The following is a 24,367-nucleotide window of genomic DNA, read 5'->3' on the forward strand; positions in this document are numbered from 1 at the left end:
AATCAGGTTTTTTAGTCTAAGCCCAGTGTCTATTCACTGGACCAAAATGCACCTTAATGAAATGTGGCCTGGAGTGTGCCATTTATTTATTTGTCTATAGAGCCAATCATTACAACATCAAAGTTTAGCATGGAAAAGATGTGACTATACTTAGATTCACCTTTAATTTCTCCAGCCCGGGCTTTTTTGTAGAGTCCTTTGACATCTCTCTTTTCACAGACATGCAGTGGAGCATCCACGAATACTTCAAAAAAAGGCAAACTTGCACCTTCATGAATCTGCCTGGCATTGCTCCGATCCTGAACAGGGAGGGCGGAAGGGGGAAAGAAACAACAGATTTTAAATAGAATTTTGAATCAGAAAAAAATAATTAAAGAAGAATATTTGTAGGACATTAGCTTATTTAAGATAAGGGAGGAGGGATAGCTCAGTGGTTTGAGCATTGGCCTGCTAAACCCAGGGCTATGAGTTCAATCCTTGAGGGGGCCATTTAGGGATCTGGGGAAAAAATCTGTCTGGGAATTCGTCCTTCTTTGAGCAGGGGGTTGGACTAGATGATCTCCTGAGGTCCCTTCCAACCTTGATATTCTATGATTGAGATCACAAAATGGGAGGGAATAGATATGTTCCTTTCATAAAGTACAAACTACATATCATTAGTGGGTCTGCTGCTTTCTGCATAGTAAAATTGAAACCAAATTCAGAGATAGTTTATACAGAACTGGATTTTTATACCTAAGTCATATGTACAATGGGATATTCTATTTCCTATTCACCCCCACCCCCAAATATTAGGCGTTACCCCCCCATTGAGAATAATACATCTACCCCATCTCATTGACGCCATGAAGGGATGTGGCTTACTGCCCATGAATCCTTCAACTCTTCTCAATCCCCCACCCCCCTTTTTGGGGGGGGGGTTTCCACTGAACACAAACTTCCTTCTTCATGCATCAACCTGACTAGGCTTGTGCAGCCCCAAATACCACATACACATTTTACAAACATGGTCCTGCTCAGAGCATACTATTAGTCACAAAATTCCCAATCATTAGCCATCATTAAAAAAGCAATTCATTAAAATATTAAACGTAGATTTCTTGATTCCTAACCAAATACACTTGTTGGATATGCACTGTTGTGTATTTTTCTCATCTCTAGAACTTCTGGCCTGCTGCAGGATCCTGAACTCTCCAAACTATTCTTTAAAGAATAGTTTGCACCGCAATACCCAAAGAAATACTGAGGTAATTCTCACTTTGAAACTGTCATACTATAGACCTCATGCATAAAAAATATTTTAAAAGATGCTCCCTGGTGTCCATTCGCCAACTCTCTCCCCTTCGTTCACTGAGTAGTACATCTCCACACATATAATGAAAAATTCTTAACAGTACAAAATGTACACACACATTTAGGCTGTATTTCCAAAAAGCCACATATAAATACACATTCAAAACTGCATACAACAACAAATTGAACAAGTCGAACACAGTTACCCATTTTGCAAGCTCAACTGCATATTTTTCTTGCACAATTTAGGCACAATTTAGGGAAGTAAAGACCATGCTGTATATTTTGGGGGGGTGGGGGGGAGAGGTTTTAACAGTCGAATTATGTTTTCCAGATGAAGCATATTCTCCACCTTCTCGGTATTTAAAAAACAAAGAAATCCAGATGGCTCTAACCTGGACAAGTGAAAAAAACACTGACATTTTGGTTTGTCTTTTCTCCATTCCCCCCTTGTCCTAATACTAAATTGTATCTCTCAGCTGTGACAAAATTACACTGAAAGACAGCTACCATTTTAAATTTAGTAGAAGCAGGGACTGCACTAATACTGAAAAAAGTTCAACTTGTCTAGGAAATTCATGAGATGTCACCTACAGTTGTATCTCTAAGGCAACTCAAAGGAAATTCAAGCTTACATACTAAAATTTTAAATTATATTTATCAACTGGAGAGAAGCTAAATGGAGGATTCCTAGAGCTCAAAAATTTTCCTTGAGTGACACTAACTTATATTTTACATGTGTTTTCTCCAGGGAGACTGGTGATATGAACATATTTGTGGCACAGCAAAACTATTGCATCCTGTAGCACCATAAATATGTATCAGGGCAGTATGCTTACCTGGGTATAAGGAGAGATAAAACTAGCGATGCACACCAGACCAGCATCTGCAAACAACTTAGCAACCTCAGCAATACGTCGGACATTTTCTTCCCTGTCTTCCGGACTGAAGCCCAGATTCTTATTAAGGCCTTGGCGAATATTGTCACCATCCAACGTGTAGCATGGAATATCATGGCACACTAAATACTCCTCCAATGCCATGCTAACTGTGGTCTTTCCAGCCCCAGACAGCCCTAAACAAATCAAAAACAAAAAAATGTTAGACCAATTCGCTATTCAACATGCATCACTTTAAGAAATGGGAGAAAAATTATGTTAAACTCCATCAGCTTCCTCTATTTATATTCAGTCATTCTCTCACACACCCCTCAAATATTTTTAAGCAGATGAAGGAAAATTGAGCCAGAGAGGCTATATGAATAGGAGCTCCACAGTCTACAATAAGAAGCTGCTTATTGCACTGCTACTTTCTCGTTCCAGACTTCAACTACCACCTGGCAGGGGCCGGCGGATGGAACCCCAGACCAGCAGCGGGCTGAGCGGCCTCGGGTCCCGACCGCCGGCCCCGCTCAGCCCACTGCCGGCCTGGATGGATGGAACCCCGGGCCGACAGCAGCCGCCGGCCCGCTCAGCCGCTGCCAGTATGGGGTTCCATCTGCCGGCCCCTGTAAATGTAAAGTGTATTACTGGCACATGAAAACTTAAATTACAGTGAATAAATGAAGACTTGGCACTCCACTTCTGAAAGGATGCCGACTCATGATCTATGGGATCCAACAAGAATTAGGTTTCCATTGTGCTGTCCAAACAAGTTAAACAGAGGGAGCTTATCATCTGTAGAACCCTCTGAAATCCTCTAAAATCATGTATTGTTTTGTACACAGAGATAGCCTTAAACTTTTTTGCATCTCTTATAGACTTTTAGTAGGATTTTCAAAAGCGATGATGTACCTTAGGAGCACGTCCCATGGAGAGTCTTGTGATCCTAAGTCACTTGACAGTTTTGAAAATACCATCTTTTTGTAGTGCAGCTTCAAGGTTTTCCTGAAACAGCCCTTCCAACTCTCTGCCTGGAGCCTAGACAGGCAATAAGGGGCCAATTTCATCCTGTGAATCCTGACAGAAATCAGTATTTTTACTTCTGGTTTTCCTCCAAGTCTGCTTACCTAGGTTCTTAGAATTTGCCATATTTATATTTGGAACCAGCAGTAAGACTTGAATCAATCCTGGTGGTGTATTTCTAGTCCTAAATCAGCAGAGCTATCAGTCCATCCTCTTGAGGCACATGACTTCCCCTAATAGTCTTTTTCTAGCATTCTGTTCCCATAGACCTTAATCCTCCTACTCTGGCCTTTATCCCACCTCTTTCTCAACAACAAAACTGAGGGACAAAGATTTCATTATTGAGGCAGCTTCCTGGAAAGGTGGTCATGTAGGCAGCTAAGAATAAGTCCTTACTGCAACTGTCTGGAAAAGCTGTTTATGGGTTACTGGGAGCCAGAGAAATGGTCTGCAAACTATAACAGTTTAAAATGAAGTCTTGCCTGGCTTAGTGCGTTTGTGTTACAATGAAGTTGTACTACAACTATAACAAGTTATATTAAAAAAGTTATTTGACAAAGTTTTTGACTTACATATTGTATTTAAAAATAAAAAACTTTCCCCTCTTTTACAGCTTTGTGGTTTATTTATCTCTTTCCATTCCAATTTTTGTCAGAGGGACCAGCGATTAAAAACTTATCTTGGCTCATTTATATGACTAAAGCAGCATAACATGACTTTCACACTTGCAAGATAATATCGAAAACATTAGACTAATCCAGGTCATGTCTATGAAATACTTGGTGCTCTCAGCAGACATAACATGCAACTCACCCAGCAGACAGAAAAGGAGTCTACTAGCCTGTGTAAAAGTGAAATGAATTATATTAAAGAAATAGAATGAATTACAGAATGCTCTATGTGCCTTTAAGTAGAAATGAGAAATGCTGCGATCCAGGTATCAGGAAAGCAGACATTAAGATAGAACTATTGCTCCACTTAAGGGCGATTGGTGAAGTATTAGCCTTAGATCGATAATAGTAAGGAAGTAGGATATGCATGTTGTGCCCCAGGTAAATTTTACAATTTTACTCTCTTTGTCCCTTTGTTTAGTTCGCGCCCTTTTATCTGTATAAATAAGACTGTTTGGGTCTTGCATGGGGGGCTCACATTCTCTGAATGTATTAGCGGACAGCTGTGCTAATAAAACAAAGTGGTCTGACAAACGGTGAGTCCTGAGTCTAACTTTGACACCTGTTTGAAGATTACCACTAAGGCTGATCAAGACTGGTGCACAATGGTGTAGAGATGTGGAGAGCAAGGGCATCAACCTCTTATTACCCAAAGAATGGACATGATATAGCAGGCTGCATTCCAAATGTGCTGCTTGACTGGGCTCTTTGGTTGATGTTTTTTTCTTTGTCATTATCAAACCTTTCACCCAAGTTTTATTTACGCTAGGGAAATTTCCCATGATAACTACAGTTTGTTCCCCCTAAAACTATAACGCCACATCTTGTGTCCACACCCAAGAGTGATCCAAACTGTTTGCAAGTAGGGTAAATTATTGTTTTATTTACTTTTTTCAATTTCAGCCTTTAAGAACTCCACATCAGAGAGTTCATTTAAAGCTCAAGGTAACATTGATATATATATTTATTTTAATTAATTAATTAAAATAACCAACCACCACAGGAGTTAGGAAATACAGTCATCCAAAGAAGCAGCACCTCTCCTTCCTCCCACAATTTCTTTTATCCCTGGTCATCTGACCACTACAGCTTAAAACCATGACTGCATTTTCACACTAAACAGAAATCCCACTGGGTCAGCACTCAGCCAATGCCCATTCAAACAGATGGGCTTTGCATTGCACCTGGAACGCCTATAGATTCAAGCTGTCTTGGCGCTGAGAGATGTGGGGGTGAGAATATACCAAAGGAAAAGGGCCCTGACAGACAATGCTTTGCCAGTAGCCTCCTCCCACTCCGGGTAAGTCTACACTTGCAAAGTTACAGCACCAGCAGTTACAGCGCCGCTCAGAGAGCACCAAAGGAAAACTGCTGTTGTGTGTTCACACTGACAGCTGCCCGCGCAATAGCGTGCTCACACTTGCAGCGCTATTCGGAGCGGTGCACTCTGGGCAGCTATCCCACAAAGCACCTCTTTCTCTTTTGCCACTAAGACTTGGGGGAAGGCAGAAGGGATTGCGGGGCACCCTGGGTTCTGTCCCAATGCCCCGTGATGCATTGCTTTGCATCGCAGCAATCTCTGTGCTTCCGTCCGCATTTGGCGCCATCTTTCAATGGTTTGTGTACTGCACACCCTGCCCTACCTCTTTCAGGCTGCAGGAATGGATCCCAAGCTGTTGACTAGTATGCTGCTCACACTGACCAACATGCCACAAGTAGGGGTAGAGTTATTCCTTAAACTACAAAGACAAGAGGAGTGTGACATTGATCTCGCCACACATACTAGCTACGACACGAGATTACTTGTTGCATTCGTGGAGGTGCTGACCACAGTGGAACACTGCTTTTGGGCTCAGGAAACAAGCACAGAGTGATGGGATCACATCGTGATGCATGTCTGAGACGATGAGCAGTGGCTGCAGAACTTTCGCATGAGAAAAACCACATTCATGGGACTGTGTGATGAGCTTGCCCCAGCCCCGCGGCGCAAGGATATGAGAATGAGAAATGCCCTGCCGGTGGAGAAGCGTGTGGTGATTGCACTGTGGAAGCTGGCTACTCCAGATTGCTACCAATCGGTCGCTAACCAATTCGGAGTGGGAAAGTCAACTGTTGGGAGTCGTGTTGATAGAAGCGTGCAGGGCCATTAATCGCATCCTGCTCCAAAAGACCGCAATTCCGGGCAACGTGTGTGACATTGTGGATGGCTTTGCACAAATGGGCTTCCCTAACTGTGGAGGGGCGATCGATGGCATGTACATTCCAATTCTGGCACCAAACCACCTAGCCACTGAGTACATTAATCGCAAGGGGTATTTCTCAATGGTTCTCCAAGCGCTTGTGGATCACCGTGGGCATTTCACAGACATTAATGCAGGCTGGTCCGGAAAGGTGCATGACACACGCATCTTTCGGAACACTGGCCTGTTCAAGAAGCTGCAAGGAAGGGCTTTCTTCCCTGACCAGAAGATCACTATAGGGGAAGTCAAAATGCCCATTGTGATCCTGGGAGACACCCCCTACCCCTTAATGCCATGGCTCATGAAGCCGTACACAGAGCAACTTGACAGCAGCAAGGAGCAGTTCAACAAAAGACTGAGCAAGTGCAGAATGACTGTAGAGTGTGCATTTGGCCATTTAAAAGCCCGCTGGCGATGCCTGTATGTAAAGCTGGACATGGCCGATGACAATATTCCTATGCTTATAGCCGCGTGCTGTACGCTCCAGAATATATGTGAAGGGAAGGGTGAAAGCTTCACTCAGGGCTGGACCGCAGAGGCTCAGCAGCTGGAGGCTGAGTTTGAACAGCCAGGGCTACTAGAAGGGCACAGCACGGGGCCATAGGGATCAGGGATGCTTTGAGGCAGCAAGTTGAAGCTGAAAGCCTCTAATATTTGTTGCTATGCTCAGGATTGCAGTGCTTGTAATGCTAGGAGGTGATTGGAGCACATGATGCAAGAAGGGACCTTAACATAATTGTATGTTGCTTTGCAGGGCTCTTTTTGCTTTCACTTAATAGAATAAAGATTGCTTTTAAACCAACACAATTCTTTTATTGAAAGACAACAACCGGAGGAGAGAGTCAAACGAAAATCATCAGCAGGGAGGTGATGGGGGAAGGGAAGGTCTCAAGAGGAGGAGGGGTCCCGGGACAGCTACAGATTTGTGTATGTCCAGGGATCATACTCAACCTTCTCCTTTGGAGTACAATGCAGCAGGTGCTGGACTTCAGCAGGGCCAAACTGCAGAGGGATGGGTGTTGAGTGCAGTGGGTAGTGGAAGTTCACAGTGGTGGACTGGGAGGAGTGGAATGCTGCGAGTAGAGTGTGGAGCCAGGAGGTTGATAACAGTGTGTTGGTGGTGTGTGTGTGCGCGTGCGTGTGTGGGGGGAGGGGGGGGAAGCATGGGAAAGAGTTTTGGGACAGAAGCTGCAAGGGAGGGCAGGCGTGGAACTGCTCGGTTTGAAGAGCTAGTATCGCCTGGAGCGTGTCCGCTTGGCGCCCCATAACTGTTAAGAGCCGCTCTGTGGCTTCTTTCTGGTGTGTCGCTTTCTCCTTTCGGTCCCTCTTCTCGCTGTCCCGCCACTCCTTCCATTCTTTTTTCTTGGCGGCCGAGTGCATCATAACCTCACGCATAAAGTCCTCCTTAGTTCTTCTTGGCCCCTGCACAGCCATTCTGCCGCCGATAACAAAGAGGGAGGCTGTGCTCCCAAAGTGTTCTCTGAGAAGTTTAAATGCAACATTTTACAGAAGCAGTATTGTTTGCAACACAGACACTGTTTCAGTGCTTTAAAACACAGCCAGTACTCACACACCTGTCACTAACTGGCTGACCCCAGGCAAGCATACATGAGCCACAAAACCCTCAAAATGGTGCGTAGCTGCAGGGCCAGGGTAAATCACTGTTCCCAGACCCTGCGGTACACTGGGCACGTGGCTCCTGGGCACTTAGGGAGAGCCAGCACTGTAGGGTGGGCCTGATAATCATTCCTGTCCCCACACTTTCCACAGGAGGTGACCATTATGTAAGATATCTCGCTGCTGACGGTGAGGGGGGAATCAAGGGAGGGTCTTCTCCAAGCCTGCAGCTACCGCCCTGGCACCTATGCAGCTAGCCTATGTGCAGCAATGGTCCCCCCACCCGTCACGGCAAAGTGACATGTGAAAGTTACCGTTAATGGGGCAAGAAACAAAGCAGCTCTGCCTAGGAATCTGTGGCAGCAGATTGCCCAGTATCCCCATGAGAGTTTCCTGGAGATCTCTGAGGGAGATTCCTGTGAAGTGAGAGAGTCAATCAACAGCCTGTTCCGCCGCTCAGACTAGGCATGAGTGGGAGACAAGCCTGCTTTCTGCAAACCTCCTGCCCCCAACAACTCGCTTCAGCAATTCCCAAAATCAGAGCCACTTACCAGGGGCCCCGTCTCCTGTTTGTGCTTCACCCAGATCTGACTGCTATGACTGGCTAGGCTCCTCCGGAGTAGAAAAGAGCTCCTGACTGCATGCATTTCTGGCCTCAGAGCCATCCTCTGCCTCTGGGTCCCCCTCCCCCTCTTCGTCAAGATTTCCTCCTCCTGACTCGGTCCACTCTTGACTGGCACAAGAGCCAACGAAATAGCCACAGGGTCCTTCGCAGTGGGGGGGGGGGGTCGCCGAGTATCACATCCAGCTCTTTTTAGAACCGGCAGCTCGTGGGCGCAGTACCGGAGCAGCTGTTTGCCTCCCGCACCTCGTGGTAGGCATTCAGCAGCTCCCTCACTTTGACTCTGCACGGCAGTGCGTCCCGGTCATGACCCCTTTCTATCATGCATCTAGAAATCTGTCCGTAGGTATCATAATTCCAATGGCTGGAGCGCAGCTGTAACTGCACAGCCTCCTCTCCCCAAATGCCGATGAGGTCCAGCAGCTCAGCATTGCTCCAAACAGGGGATTGCCTAGTGCGTGGAGCCGGCATGGCCACCTGGAAAGATGTGCTGAGACCCCTGCATGCATTACCGAGCAAACAGGAAGGGCACTTGCAAATTTGCAAAGCAGTGGGGCTGACGGTTCATCACCTGAAGGCAGGGTAGCAGAGTTCAAACCGATGGCCAGAGAGGTGAGAACAGGCATTGTGGGACACCTCCCAGAGGCCAATCACAGCGCTGTAATCACCATGGTGTCTACACTGGCACTGCAGCGCTGTAGCCGGCGCAGAAAACTCTCTTATTGGGGTGGTTTGTTTAGAGCGTTGCATCTGCACAGTTTCTGCGCACTAAGTGGCTTGGCAGTGTGTACACCTCGGGAGTTACAGCGCTCAAACCTGCTTTACTGCGCACAAACTTGCCAGTGTAGACAGGGCCTTCTCCATCTTTATGTTTATTTTTAAACAGAAGATCGAGCTCAATGACCTTAGCTGATTGCAGCTGTGGAACCGAGAGCCCACCTCTCTCCATACCATAATTAGGCAGGAACCAAGCCAAGCCATTTAGGACTTTATAGATCAAAAGCCAACACCTTGAACTTCACTCTAAATCCAATGGGCAACCAGTGCAGTTCCCACAGCAATGATAAGTGGAGCTTCTTGAGAGTTAACAGGGTGCTGGATACTGCACCAGGTTATATTTGCAGCTGGATTTAGTGCCAGCGTTAATGCTGTCTAGCTGAAATTGTTCAACTAGTCCTCCTGTTACACTAATAAAATAATACCAACAGGATCTTATAAGAGGGATGAGGCAAAATGCCAGGTTTATTATAAATACAGATAAAGAGCAAGAAATCAGGATATGAAATTCAATATTATTTCACTACCATTCCTTATTCATTCACAAACTCATTCATACAAGTTCGGCATTTTTATAGTTACCAGCCTAGAGGTTGCTCATGGCAGAGTACTGGCCAGGTAGCCTGCACACGAGGGTGGAGCCGAGTCCTTGTCAGATGCGCATCCGATGCTCATGGAGGGTGATTGCAGAACCCAACTCAAAGTTTTCAGTCTTTAGAGTCTGTTTTTATAGGATTTTATTCCTATGGCAGTCTGTGGGAATTGCTTCATCATGCTGTTACTGCATTTGAAGTGTTAATCACTCACTGTTCTCATGTTTGAAATGATAAATCCATCATGCAGATGGCACAGCAGTGATGGCTCCATGACGGCTGTCAGGTGTTTATCTTGTTCTTTCATCCTTGGGAGGATTCTGGTTTGCTCTCTGGGGGTCATCCGCTTATCTCCACTCTGCGCATTCTTCGGCCAATTGAGACTGAAGTTGTAATTCTTAGGCTGGCACTTCCCTGACCATTCATCCTTTATCTAAATCAAGCATCCATCCACATACATCCTCTATTTTAACATACATTTATCACTTATTACTTCACTATCTCTTAACTTCTAAACAACTCTCAGGATGTTTCAAATCTACTTAAACTTTAACATACATAGCAAACAAGTTAAAAGTTACCAAGAGTGGGAAGCTGTGTTCTGTTTTGAAGAACAATTACAGTTGTTTTTGCAAAGCCTTATCACTCTTTGAGAACAGACTTTCTGTCTTAGGATGTGTTAACACAATTAGCAGTTTGGCCTTGCATGTTTCTCAGAGAGAGGGAGAGACACAGAAATGAGAAAGCAAGAGGCCTATTCTGTTACCAATACCTTGGAGTTTAAGCTGTGGGGAATTCAATCTTACCCCTCGTCTCTCATCGCCTCAGACCTGTTATACACATACATTTTATGGTCCTAATACAGAAATTCCCTGATATGGTCCAACATTCCCACAAGAGTGTTGTAATATACTGGTAGCCTTTTAAAACTCCCATAATGCACCGCTTCTGGGAGTTGTGCTGAGAAGTGAGGGATAGGATTAGGTACCTAGACAAATCTGCAACTGAAGCAGTTTAAAACAGTATTAAGTGTGGACATAAAGCAAATATGTAGGGGTATAAACAATGATCCATTTGGGTTTAAACCACTGCAGTACAATGGGTTAATTTACACATAGTTCAACTCTGCTGTAGAAAATGCCCCAGCAGCACAGGTAATATGCTGCTTTAATAATGAGTCTGATAAAAAAAAAAAAAAAATACTGATTCAGTTAAGAGAGACAGAAATCCAAAGCCAGAGTAAAGGAAAAATCTTGAAAAAAACATTAAAAAGGACATTACAAAAGTGAAAAAGAATGATTCAACGGTGCCATTTAAAATGATATTGTGAAGAAAGTGCTTGATCCTGACATGATGCTGTCTTATTTACACAAATGTAAGCTGATATTCGGCCTACTCAAAATCATGTTAAAAGCAGAAAGACCATTTTACAGTCTGTCCTACAGTAATTTCCTGCAAGCCTGACCGGGATCCCACTACACAGATTTATAGAGAAACATTTGCTCTCCTACACAAACTTTTTGTATTTTATGAGACCTGTGATTCTACAGAACACTTCCCTTCCAAGAATCTCTCTTTAAAAAAAAAAAAAAAAGGACTGAATATCTCCTTTTACAGGAAACACTCAGCTCTCTCTAGGACACAAGCAAACCTTTCCCTACTCTATGACTGTGAAGTCAATAAACTAGCAGTAGCCCTTTGTTTTAATCTAAGCCTCAGACCCACATTTAGCAAGAAAAAGCTGAAAAGAAGAAAAAGAGAAGATAGAATGGGCAAACAAAAATGAAGAAAAGCTTCATAAATCCATGCACAGGGTTTGACTGTACCTGTTAACCAGACTGTGCAGCCGCGAAAGCCACCTCTCGTCCCCACCACTTGGCCTCTCTTGCTCCTGCTGACATGATGGGCTTGATAAGTGACGTTGGTAGCTCTCTGCATTCCCTGTAGATAGGATAGTTATTAGGTTAAGTTAGTCTCCCTTTGTATGCATGAATGACAGTCAAACTAATAAAAGCAAAGATAACATTAAATCGATCCTCAGCTGCATAAAGACAAAGGGCACAAAGGAAGTTAAACAGACCTGTGTGGACTACATACATTGAACTCCCCACTTTCCACCATACAGATAGCTGGGCTAGTCAATTATTGCATGCAAATTTGACTGGCTAAAAATATGAGGTCAGACACTAAAACACCCTTATTTAGGTAATTAGAAAGCCAGTTAGATTTTTTTCAGCAGAACTATATATTCTTTAGATTAAGAAGAAACTATTCTCACAGGATTGTAACAAGGTTCCCATTATAAGGCTTAATCTTGGCTCCTTTCTAAAAACCGCAAAAAGGGTCCTTTCCCCTGCAAACTGTGCACATGTGGTCTGATTTCCAGTTTTGCACTCAAACATCTAGACCACCCTGCCTTTAGGTAAATCTTCTTCCAACCTCTAGCATGCCTTCCACTATCATTCCAACCTAAATGTAGCACTTTGCCTATGGTCTTATAGCTATATGGTCTTCTGCCATAAGACAGTCAACCCCAAAGTGCTGGTGGTGTCTTGGAGACTTTGAAGGGGAGGGCTGAAATTCTCTGCCTTCACCACAAGCAAGACAATGTCAGTGGCATAGTCTTGATTTGTGGACACTTCTTGGCCAGCCTCAACACATGGAGCGGCAAGCCCTAATATCCAGTCAGCTGCTCAACAGAAAAGTGCTAGGGTTAGAATGCATCCCTGCTGCACACCTGAGATTGTGTTAAAACGCAGCAAAAGCGATGAATCAAAGGGCACTCCTCACACTAGTACTGGTGTGAAGATTGCGTGCCAGGCTTAGCAAAACATCTAGAATGCCAACTCCTTTCAGTCTGAGCCCAAGTGCTGACCTGTCAACCAAACTGAACACTGCTTTGATACCAATAAATGCCATGTGAAGCAGGAGGTTAAATTCTCAGCATAGCTCAGCCAGGAGCCGGAGGATAGGGACAGCTTCCAGTGTCAATCAGGTGAAACCTGATTTCTGTGGATGACAATGTCTGTCATGGAGCAGCTGCATCCTACTAAACAGAATGAGGCCAAAGACCTTTCCAGGCACTGATAACAATGAGATCAGCCTACAGTTGCCAGACTCGGTGCGAGATTCTTAGCCCTTGTACAGGGACACTATGATGCCAACTTTCCATTCTGGTGGCAATTTGTCTGATGCCCGCACTTTTAAGCACAGTCGATGCAAGCCGATGCTCATTGATTCCAAGGCACTTTTGAGTAGCTCAGATGGAATACCATCAGGTTCAGCAGCACTTCCATTCTGCTACTTTGGGAAGGCCTTTCGTACTTCCTCAAGTGACAGAGGATCAGTGTTTTCCCCTAGGTCTGCAGCCAGGCGGTTTACCAGATCACACAGCTCTGGACAGTTGTCAGCAGGTGTGTGGATCAATACACTTTCCTAATATATTTTCCATCTGTCCAGGACATCATTTGTTGATGAGAAAGGATTACGGGGAGAAGGGTTAATAGCTTTGGCCAAGGCCCTTTATAAAGAATTATTTTATAATATAAATAGCCTACTTATATCGCACTGTAAGCATGTGCGACACAATCTAGTCGGAAAAGAAGACATTCCTGCCATGGTGACCTTACAATCTAAGGCCCTAAACCAGCAGAGTGATCAGCATGGGCGGTCCCTTAAATTCAGTGGGATTTCACAGTGGGCGTAGAGGACTGCTCACGTGAATCACTGCAAGATTGAGGCCTAAATTAGGTAATTAGACAACAGATCATAAGAGATATGACAATAAAGGGGAAAAACAAAAACACAAAGCACCTTAGAAAAGGATTCTCAAAAAATGCTGAATTTGCTTAATTAAACACACTGACACTACTAAATTCACTTTCTGGATTCAGCAATTTGTTAGTTTTAAAGTGAGGTTTATGGAGGACAGGTAGTTTGGAGTCCAAAGTGAGATGCTTAATTAGGAGAAGTTCAGAGATATGATACAGAATACTAAAAATGTGCACTGCAGAAACAATAATGGGAAAATACCAACCATCCACATTTAGTATGTTCATGACCACTTCGCTCTTAGGCCATGTCTACACTTACCGGTAGATCGGCACTGCTGTGATCGATGCAGCGGGTGTCAATTTAGCAGGTCTGGTGAAAACAAGCTAAGTCCATGGCATAGCGCTCTCCCATTGACTTCTATCCTCCACCTTGCCGAGAAGCATAAGGTAAGTCAGCGGGAGAGTGTCTCCCGTCGACACAGCGTGGTGTAGATACCATTATAAGTCAACCTAAGCTATGTCAACTTCAGTTACGTTATTCACATAACTGGAGTAGCATAACTTATGTTGACTTATCGCGGTAGTATAGACAAGGCCTAACTTTTGCTTCAGATATCTTCAATGGCATGGGAAACCTTATTCCCCTGCTACATACATCTCGCACAGTCTCAGCTTGGGGGAGGAGGGGGACGAGTGGGAAGCAACACACAAGCACCTTCTTTAACAATAACCTGAATTATTAAAAAAAAATTAATATTTTCCCTCAGTTGTATGTACAGAAAGACCCCGTTTAATCTATTAAAAGAAGCATTTATTCATTCATTCATTATCACTATTTCCAGTGGTACACACAATGCCATCCTCATTCTCGCTTTCCCCTATCCCCCAACACACTCAAAAATACCTTTCAAAACAAAAACCCAGGGCACACTATTCCAGTGCTTCTGCTGCTGGCTCTCCCAAGCTGCAGCAGCAGAAGTCATATCAGTTTTCACTGGTGTTCTAGAGAAAGCTGTAGGCAGCAATGAAAGTGACAAAGATCAGGTCATTATCATTCTGCTGCTGCTTGAAAGAACTGTGAGCTGCAGCAGAAAGAGGCGGTGGAGTCATGCGCTAGGGAGGAAGACTCAGAATCAGAGTCTGGCCAAGGATAAATTAGCAGAGACACTCCACAAGCAGAAAGCTGAGGGAGTGGAGAAGAGACACACACACACACCCAGCACAGCAGCCAGCAGGCTCTGTGGGTGTACTTTCAGTGTCAAAAACCTACCGGGTGGCACCTATGAGTCAGGAAACCATAAAAAGGTTCCAAAGGTTATGAATCCCAGAATACATCCCTTTCCTAACAACACAACTCATTTTTCATTTTGCAGTTCACCTTTAAAACCAAAGGGCTCAATACTATTCCTTCTCAAGTAAATGACAAAACCCACATAACTCCATATGAGAGCTGAATCTGGACTAAATCTCTTGAGAGCAGCTTTTAATACAGTGTTGCCCTAAGATTTAATGACTTTGTTAATTTGTTCTCAATTGAACATAATTGGGAAATTAAGCCGGTTTTGATGCAATACAAATTTTCCTAGTGTAGACAGCCTACCACCAAATTGTGCAGCCGGTGCTACAGAAAACAGGATTATTGATAGTGAATGATTCACAGTAGCCTCAGTAGCTCTAGCACCATTGCCCTAAATAATGGAAAATTACCTCCCTTTCTGTACCACATCTTAACCTTGGCTTGTTTATTTTGCAGTCTATACTTGGGCATGTTGCATTATGTTTGACAAACTATGATTCTCTAGCATTTTTGGCTGGAAAAGGGAAGGGTTGGGAGAGCTGACATAGACCTCTGTGTTCAGCTTGATTTTTGGTGACGAATTTTCAACATCTGAACACTTGGGAGATTTAAATATCACCAGAACAAAAAGGTTTTTCAATAATTCTGTGGGCATGTTTTCCAGCTGACCTCAGGGCTCCAGAAATTTACCAATCATATGAGTCAGAGGAATAAACCAACCAGCTAGTAACAGCACAAAAAAAGACAGGGGAGTAAGATGTGAGGCAATGACTACCAGCCTGATCCACAGCAACAGCTCTAGGGCTTAGGATCAGCTGCTTGGGAAAGTTGAGCAAAACTGTCAAGATTCCTGCCAGTTTTAATGCTGCCCATAGGGTTGCACTGAAATGCAAAAGCGTCCAGTCAATCTTACTGTGCTAGCAAAACTAAGAGCAGCCGCAGGAACACTAGGGCTGTTGTTCTTTCTAATTAAAGATAATAATAGTGCACCAATGCACCGTTGAATTTTTGTCAAATGAAAGTTTGAATTTCACACTAACTAATGGTTCAGACTTCTTCAGTTTCCATGTAAGATTCCCACTTGAAAAGTAAGCAAGCGGGTTTCCCAATTCTTGCTCTATCTGCCTGCAGAAGTTAACAAGGAGGCTTTTATAAAGCTACAACCAATGTATTAATTCAGTAGCCAGACAACTTTGGAATAGATTCAAGAAACAAACTAGTTCAGGTACATATAATAAATTGGAGATACTCTGATTGGCTAGACTCACTTCCTGATTTCAAAGAAGAAAAAAATATGTATTTGGAACAGCTGGCACTGCAGTAGAGGAGAACAAGAGTATCCATTCAGTCCTGCCCACCCAGTCGCGTTTAACAGAAATAAGCCATTCACTTGTGAAAGAGTAAATGTTCCAATAGACCCACACTATAAATACTGATTTTCCAAAAAATGTTTATATACCATTGATACAAAAATATCTATAAACAACCTGGAAATATTACATTCCTTCATTACAAGGACGATAAAACAAGGACATCCCAGTCTGAATACTTCAAAATAATTTTCTTTTGTAAGGAAAAAGTCTCAGAGAAGCATGTAACATACACTTACTATCTTAGGTAAACATACTCATAACACTTACACATTATTTATTTAAAGTGGGATTTTCTAAAGCTTGTAAGTCACTGAAGTTCAATAAGACTTGTGTTCTTAAGTCACTTGGGTGCTTTTGGAAATCCTACTTTTGGAATCTAAAAGTTACGCAAATCAATATTAGTGTTGCACCAATCCGCAATATGCAATATTTTTAATTTTGCATATCACACTTAAATGTTATGAAAAATTAACAATCACTCAAAATGTGCAGTTTTCCAAAATATTAAGTTGATTTTAAATGTAAAATTTCAAATTATAGTCTGAAGGGTTGCAAAAAGACCAAAAAGTGCTAAAATAATAAGTACACAAATTCTAAAGACAGTCAGTTTTTTTGGTTCTACTTGAAGACAGTGTTTCCTGGCAATAAGTTTATGTACGTCTAATTTCAGTCTGAAGAAGTGAATAGTTAATTTATTCAGGGATTTATATTTTATAATATAAATGCTGAGAAAGCATTTGATATGTATATCAAAATGAATGGTGCCAATATAATAAGGTTTATCTACAGATGTGAATCAACACTGAAGGAATATACTTAGCTTTATATAAATGAGCCATTCTTGTTGGCCAAATTCAGCAGCACCTTTATACTATAAGATTTTTAATCGCCTAAAGGCCATAAATGCAACACTGCCACTGTTACTGGGCTTATGTACTGCCGTTCCTCCGTGAGACCCCAAGAAGTATACCCCAAGATAGGTGTCAGGGTTGCTCTCTCCTAAGGTTGAATTCTACACATTGGCTACTCTTGGACCAGGCCCTGGGCTACAGCTTGCTGGGTACCAACCATGAATACTTCTGCAGGTCCAACTGAGATTTAGAATCTACAAGAGTTTCCCTTCGGAAGCCCATGACAGCAGCCGATTAAAGTGAATGAACAACAACTTCAACACAGGTTTCAGAGTAGCAGCCGTGTTAGTCTGTATCAGCAAAAACAATGAGGAGTACTTGTGGCATCTTAGAGACTAACAAATTTATTTGGCCATAAGCTTTTGTGGGCTAAAACCCACTTCATCAGATGCATGGAGTGGAAGAAAACAGTAGGCAGGTATATCTACACAGTACATGAAAAGATGGGAGTTCCCTTACCAAGTGGGGGGTCAGTGCTAACGAGACAATTCAATTAAAGTGGAAGTGGGCTATTCTCAACAGTAGAATACCAAGGGAGGAAAAATCACTTTTGTAGTGGTAATGAGGCCAATGTAAACAGGATGGCCCATTTCAAACAACTGACAAGAAGGTGTGAGTAACAGTAGGGGGAAATTAGTATGGGGAAATTAGTTTTTGTCATGACCCATCCACTCCCAGTCTTTATTCAGTCCTAATTTGATGGTGTCCAGTCTGGCAAATTAATTCCAATTCTGTAGTTTCTCATTGGAGTCTGTTGAAACTAGCCCAACTCCACTTTAATTGAATTGTCTCATTAGCACTGACCCCCCAGTTGGTAAGGTAACTCCCATCTTTTCATGTACTGTGTAGATATACCTGCCTACTGTTTTCTTCCACTCCGTGCATCTGATGAAGTGGATTTTAGCCCACGAAAGCTTATGTTATCCTCAGCCATTGTTATCCCAGGCCAGGTCTACACTGCAATTACAGGCCACATCTACACTGTAACAGTTGACTTGGGCTCATGGAGCTTGGAATAAGGGGCTGTTTAACTGCCTTCAGGCTTGAACTGGAGCCCATGCTCTGGGAAGCTTCCCACCTCTGTGGCACACTGCACAATTGGTCATCATATCAATATAGGAGATTGATGAACGTAGTAGGACCTTAAAGAAACAAGTATGTTTTTAAGTATCATGCTGACTTCCACAATAACTTGGCTTAGGGGAACATCCAGCACATATTGGTGAAGTTAATAGCATTTGCTACTTTACCTTTGCAGGTTAGTCACATCACCACAGTTAATTATTACACAGTACTAGAGAAAACTCAACAATGAACTTGGACTATTAATATTAGCTGTTTTAATGAATAAAAACATTGCTAAAATTAAGTGACATGGCTGAGGTAAATTTGCCCCTGACAATTTAGATTTGGTAAGCAAGTGACTTTATACAACCCTAAAACCACAGAGATGGGGGAGGACAGTGTTAAAATTCCAGATGAGACCAAAACAAAAACATCCCCAGCAATGTTTATAACTCGGGCAATGAACTGACCCAGGAAAAAGTGAAACTGTCTATAAAACAAAGATAAGAGTGATTAGCCTTACATATCTTTTCAGGTAAATAAAACACCAGCAGGAACAGTAACCAGTAGGTTGGGTTTTTTTTTTTTAATGTTTTAAAAACATATGGAGTTGCTAGTAACTTGTTTTGTTTTGTTTTAAATATTTGATTTTAACCAGTATTCCCTTAATGCCACTGCCCAGAATGTCATAAAATACTAGGTTTTAGAGTGATAGCCGTGTTAGTCCGTATCAGCAAAAACAATGAGGGTGCTTGTGGCACCTTGGAGACTAACAAATTTATTTGGCATAAGCTTTTGTGGGCTAAAACCCACTATGATGAAGTGGGTTTTAGCCCACAAAAGCTTATGCCCAAATAAATTTGTTAGTCTCTAAAGTGCCACAAGGACTCCTCATAAAATACTACACCTCTACCCAGATATAACACTGTCCTCGGGAGCCAAAAAAAAAAAATCTTACCGCGTTGCAGGTGAAACCGCGTTATATTGAACTTGCTTTGATCCGCCGGAGCACGCAGCCCCGCCCCCCCGGAGTGCTGCTTTACCGCGTTATATCCAAATTCGTGTTATATCGGGTCACGGTATACAGAGGTGTAGGTGAAGACAAAGAACAAAATTCATTCTTACATTAACCCGTTGCAGTCAATTACAACAATGATTTTGGATCAGAGGGTTCTCCTACACTAGAAGCCAGAATAACTGAACATAAACAGTTTAAGAGCAAAAGATTAAAAATATATGTCATGTGTTCCTCATTCTTGACACAGAATTAAGAACTTCCAACAATTTGATGCAACAAGTTAGTACGGAAACAACTTACAGGCACATGTTCTGACCAACAGTATTATCTCTAAATAATACCGAAGGAAAGAGTTGAACATCAAACAATTTAGGAACAGAGATCCCACCTGTTCTATCTAACATTCATGTGGTCCTACATCAAGACTTACTAGTTTTCAATTTTGAAGTTTCCTTACCAAAAGGAATTTGTAGGACACTACAGAGCAATACTTCGACACTAGTTGCTTGATTATTTCTACAATATTAATGGTATAGTAAAAAAATATTACTTATTATGGCAAGGAATAGAGGCCAATCTCTCCAAATAACATCTGCTTAAATATAGAATTATTTTCAAACTCCCAATCATTTTCACACACTGTACCAAAAAATAACATAAGTGTTCTCAGGGAAGGCTTCTTCTTTCTCCCTGGTTTGCTAGACTTTGGCCTGCACTGTAAATTGATCTGCCCATATGCCCACACCTCTATGAATAAGAACCATAGTTTTCGTTGTTTGGCTTAAATCTTATTTTGACAGTTTTCCATTTAGCCACCACATTACAAAGAACCTCAGTCTTAAGCTGCCCCAGATTTATGAATGGTTACGTTGTACATTGATTCAAGTATCAGAAGGGTAGCCGTGTTAGTCTGGATCTGTAAAAAGCAACAGAGAGCCCTGTGGCACCTTTCAGACTAACAGATGTATTGGAGCATAAGCTTTCGTGGGTGAATGCCCACTTCGTCGGATGCATGCATGGATGTACATTGAATCCTTCACCTTTCCCTCTTCCAACATATCTGAAGCAGAGGAACCAAGGTGCAAAAGACAGGAGTGAAAGCCTGAAATCTGCATTTTTTCCTGTGCAAACCTCCCTTCCTACCTCTTCCCCCGAGCCCAACTTTCAAAACATAAAGAACGACCCCTGAAGGCAAAGCCCCAGGGAATGAAGAGATGTGCTGGTACCTAGTCTCACTCGCCTGGGGGAGGTAGACTTTCACGGGTATATTCATTTTAAGGCAACATTTACATTCTCTGGGTAGGGAGATTCTGACGTTTCAATGAGACATTTACAATCCGATTGCACCACCACACCCTATCCCATCCAAGTACCAAGGATTCAAGTCACCGTCGCTCGAAACACCCCCCACCCCAGTGCAAACGGCACGCACATCCTCCCTCGCCACCCCTCACCTTTTGCAAAGGGCAGACCCAGCCTGTGCAATGGGGACCGCGAGCCGGGGACACAGGCTGCTGCTGCTACTGCCTCTCTCGAGCTCAGCAACTAGGTCTACAGATGAGCAATGCCACATCAGCAGCGGCAGACAGAGAGCCACCAGTTTCCCAATTTCTCTTCCTCCTCCCCCCGCCCCTGCGCTACTGGTGCAGCTCCCCAAGCCGCTCACCCAGCTTTGCACCGCGTTGCTCAACTTGACTTTCTTGCTCTGACTCCCAGGCCGTTCCATCGCCAGGAGAAGGGCGCGCGCGAGGGAGGAGGGGGCTTCCAAACGGAGTGTGGGGGCTGAGTGGTGGAGAAGAGACTCTTCGAATGCTACCGGCTCGCGCTGAGCTCTCAGTTGCTCGTGCGCGAGCGCCAGCTGGGGAGGAAGAGGCGGGCACGCGCCGAATCGCCGATACGGCAGAAGGGAGGAGCAGCCACGCGCGCACTAGCCTTCTGCTACGCACAGGGTAGAGAGCGCGCGCGCCGCTCGATTGTGACGCGCGAGAAGCCGGCTGTACCACGCACACACACGAAAGGGAAGGGCAGGGGTGGGTTTGGGCGCTTCCGGTGTTGCCGCTCTAGCCCCGCGGCCCTTTGCTCTTTTGTCCCCTAGAGCCGGGCAGGGGGGGAGACGGTGGGAGGCGCCAGGCCCGGGGGCAGAGAGCGGGAGTGCGATGGGTGATTGATGTGCTGCTGGTAGCCCAGGCCCAGCCTCACGCACATCCCCGGGGCAGCTGGCTGGGTCCCTCCAGCCTCCCCCCAAAGCAGCCTGGCTTGGGGGACTGCCTAGAAATCCCTGCATAGGGAGCAGCCCCCTTATCCTCCCCAAGTCCCTGGCCTCAGGTGTGACCAGGGCCCAGACTGGGACCACGGCACGGGGTTGTGCCAGATCAGTGTAGCAGTTATGGGGTCTCCCCATCAGCACACAGCATCACAGCTTAATGATTTAGTTGTACAAGTTGTATTGCAGTACTGCCAACAGCCATCAAGGCCGTGTGGGCAAGGCCCTGTACGTGCACCCAGTAAGAGATAGGGCCTGCATTGAGCTATGTACAATCAAAATAGACAAGACAAAGCTGGGAAGGGAACCAGAGGCAGAAAGGGGAAGTGAAGACATGCTGCCGTAACACCCGACTGTTGAACCACAACATTGTCATACCACATCAAGGATTTTTTGACACACGTTGCTTCACATCATCACCATGTTACATCATGACATGATGAAAACTTGTCACGACACATTGCACCATTGTCACATTACACTGTGACACCTTCTCACAGTGCATTGTAACATCGTTTTGTTGCTGCACAATGTGTGATTCTGCTGCATTGTTCTCAGGTTATAGAATGACAGCAAGCTATATCCTGACAGCATGATATTTTAATATACCACCATCATTTTGCAATGCATTGTGCCAATGCAGTGTTAGGAATTTGTGGCACACATTTGCCTCTTAAGACTGATTTACAAAAGTAGCATCCCTATCTTGATTGTGCCCAAAAGAAGAAAAATGTTTTAAAAATGCATCTTAAAAAGTTTATTTGTGATATCATCTGACATTCCATTAAAAGCTGGGGTTGTAGAGAATCTGAGGGCACTGATTCCTCACTGATGCCTATAAGGTCCAGCTTATGTAATTTGTACACCCATTAGAATGATGCATGCACCCAGCTATAGCTGGCCACCACTGCAAACAGGTGAAGAGGGAGTGGTGTGGCCAAGGGAACTTACAAAACAGGGAAAGAAGAAAAGCAAAAACATAACAAAAAGAAAATTAAAATAAAAGCAATCACTGAAGTGTTCCAGTGATAATATTATACTCTCACAGTGCCTGAGCTTACTGAAGTCAAGACCGCATTGGACCCCTGCTTTTCTTTTGTTTTATATTCTAGGAACCTTTTCTTAATGGAAGTTGAAAAGAGAGAACTCACAGGTCCCTAAGCAACTGTTTTATCACTTGTGCTAAATGTAAGAGAAATGATAGTGACAATCTGTACTTGAATCACTGATATGTATTATATTTACTATATAAATTAGACATTTTACATATGTCTGTACATTGTATGTTATCTGACAAAGGCCCTGTTCTAAGGAGAATGTTTCACTCACAACTACAAGTTAGAAAGATACCTTCTCAGAGGTACCAACTTGCAAGATTTATGTATTCATCTAAAGTTTAAATCACTTACGCAAGTGTAAGAGTTCTTTGAAATGGGAAAACTGTTGGAAATGTGCCCAGATAAATTATTAGCAAGTCAGAAATAAATAAACAATTAGCAAGTCAATATTAATAAATTTATGGAATTAGGAAATGCATTTATTGTAATTGTGCACTGAGGTCTGAGTGAATGATAAGGTAACATCCAGCCTGCTAATGAAGAACTTAACACTGGGGATGGGGGTGGGGGGGAAGCTTTTCAAGAACTATAAACAGATGATTGCTTGTTACTTAGGGACACATTGACCATGATAGAGATTAACAGTCACAGTCCTTGGATACTATCCTTGGATTAACGAGTCATCTCACACAGACTTTCATAGATTGACAGAGAAAGAGCATCCAGCTGCAGAACTAAGACTTAAAAATGTCCTTCTGTTTTACTACTAGGTTGAATTAGGTCAGGCCTAGTTAACTGTTTCCCAAACTGTTAGTCTAGCTACTATATTCAGCTTAATTTATGTTTGAGATTTTCTATTTATTTTCAATTGCATGCTGTGATGCTTCCACAGCGTACCCAGCATTGTGAGGTGCCTCGCTACCAGCTGCCCTTAGCATGAGGAAGCCTTACCTGTGCCTGCCATGGGTCAGCTCCCTGATTCCACTGGCCATGAGCAATGCCTCTTGACCTGCAGAAGCTCTGCTGTCCCTCTGCAAGTTAGCGATAACCATGCTCCAACCCTGGAGACCTCTGAGCAATCCCCTGGAGTGTCCAGCCCCTGGTCCCCTAAACACTCTCAGAATTCACAGGCCATCTGTGATGCATGGCTAGAAAGGGTTAAACATCCTGCAAAATAAATAACCCTCAAAAGACATGTGGGGAGATAATGTTTGTGTTTTTGTGTATTTACAGATGTATGAGTAGGGTGGACAATGTAATCAACAGTCCCCGTCTATGCTGTATTCTGATATCATTTAAATGAATTGTAAACATTGGATATCTCGGTATTGATCTCTATTTGAAATGCACCGTGAATGGTGGAGGAAAAAGCAAATGGCCTTATGTTAATTCGTATAGCTAAGTACCTGTGATGGACCTTCTTCAAAGTCATCCTAATTACCTTTTGTTCCCCGCCCCCCAACTTGTCAAAGAGGACAAGGAATTGTATAAAAGATCCTTGGGTCCTGATTCTGTAATCTCAGATCTGCTTAAACTTCATCAAGGGAAGGTTGAGTCGCAAGACTGAGGTCCCAGTTATGCTGGTACGCACTGAATATGAGATTTGGGCATTGGACTATGACCTATGACCTGAATTCTAAAGGAACTCTTTGCAACTACAAAGCTCACCATCTCTGCTATGAATCTGAACCTCAATGAATTGAACTCATGTCTGTATGTATGTTGATCTTTTAACCATACTCTCTCTCTCTTGTTTTTTAATAAATTTTAGTTTAGTTAATAAGAATTGGCTGTAGCGTGTATTTGGGTAAGATCTGAAACATTCGTTAACCTGGGAGGTAATGTGTCTGAGCCTTTGGGACTGGTAGAACCTTTTATTTTATATGATGAAA

The 24,367-nt window shown here is 43.4% G+C and overlaps 1 protein-coding gene across 2 annotated transcripts in view; it reads right to left on the reverse strand.

Moving 5' to 3' along the window:
• Positions 1-21,071, reverse strand: part of PAPSS1 (3'-phosphoadenosine 5'-phosphosulfate synthase 1) — an 81,313-nt gene extending 60,242 nt beyond the window's left edge. Inside the window, exons 1-4 of one of the 2 annotated variants that reach the window (XM_034771936.1) lie at positions 20,821-21,071; positions 11,544-11,658; positions 2,133-2,368; positions 161-299 (exon numbers count right to left, since the gene is read on the reverse strand). In XM_034771936.1, the coding sequence (XP_034627827.1) occupies positions 161-299; positions 2,133-2,368; positions 11,544-11,658; positions 20,821-20,880 (550 nt within the window). In that variant the 5' untranslated portion in view covers positions 20,881-21,071. Of the gene's footprint in view, positions 1-160; positions 300-2,132; positions 2,369-11,543; positions 11,659-20,608; positions 20,751-20,820 lie in introns of those variants that run through there. The other variant, XM_034771937.1, reaches the window with a different exon arrangement.
• Positions 21,072-24,367: the final 3,296 nt, after the last annotated feature.

This window comes from Trachemys scripta, chromosome 5 (assembly GCF_013100865.1).
Source record: "Trachemys scripta elegans isolate TJP31775 chromosome 5, CAS_Tse_1.0, whole genome shotgun sequence".
Taxonomy (NCBI): domain Eukaryota; kingdom Metazoa; phylum Chordata; order Testudines; family Emydidae; genus Trachemys; species Trachemys scripta.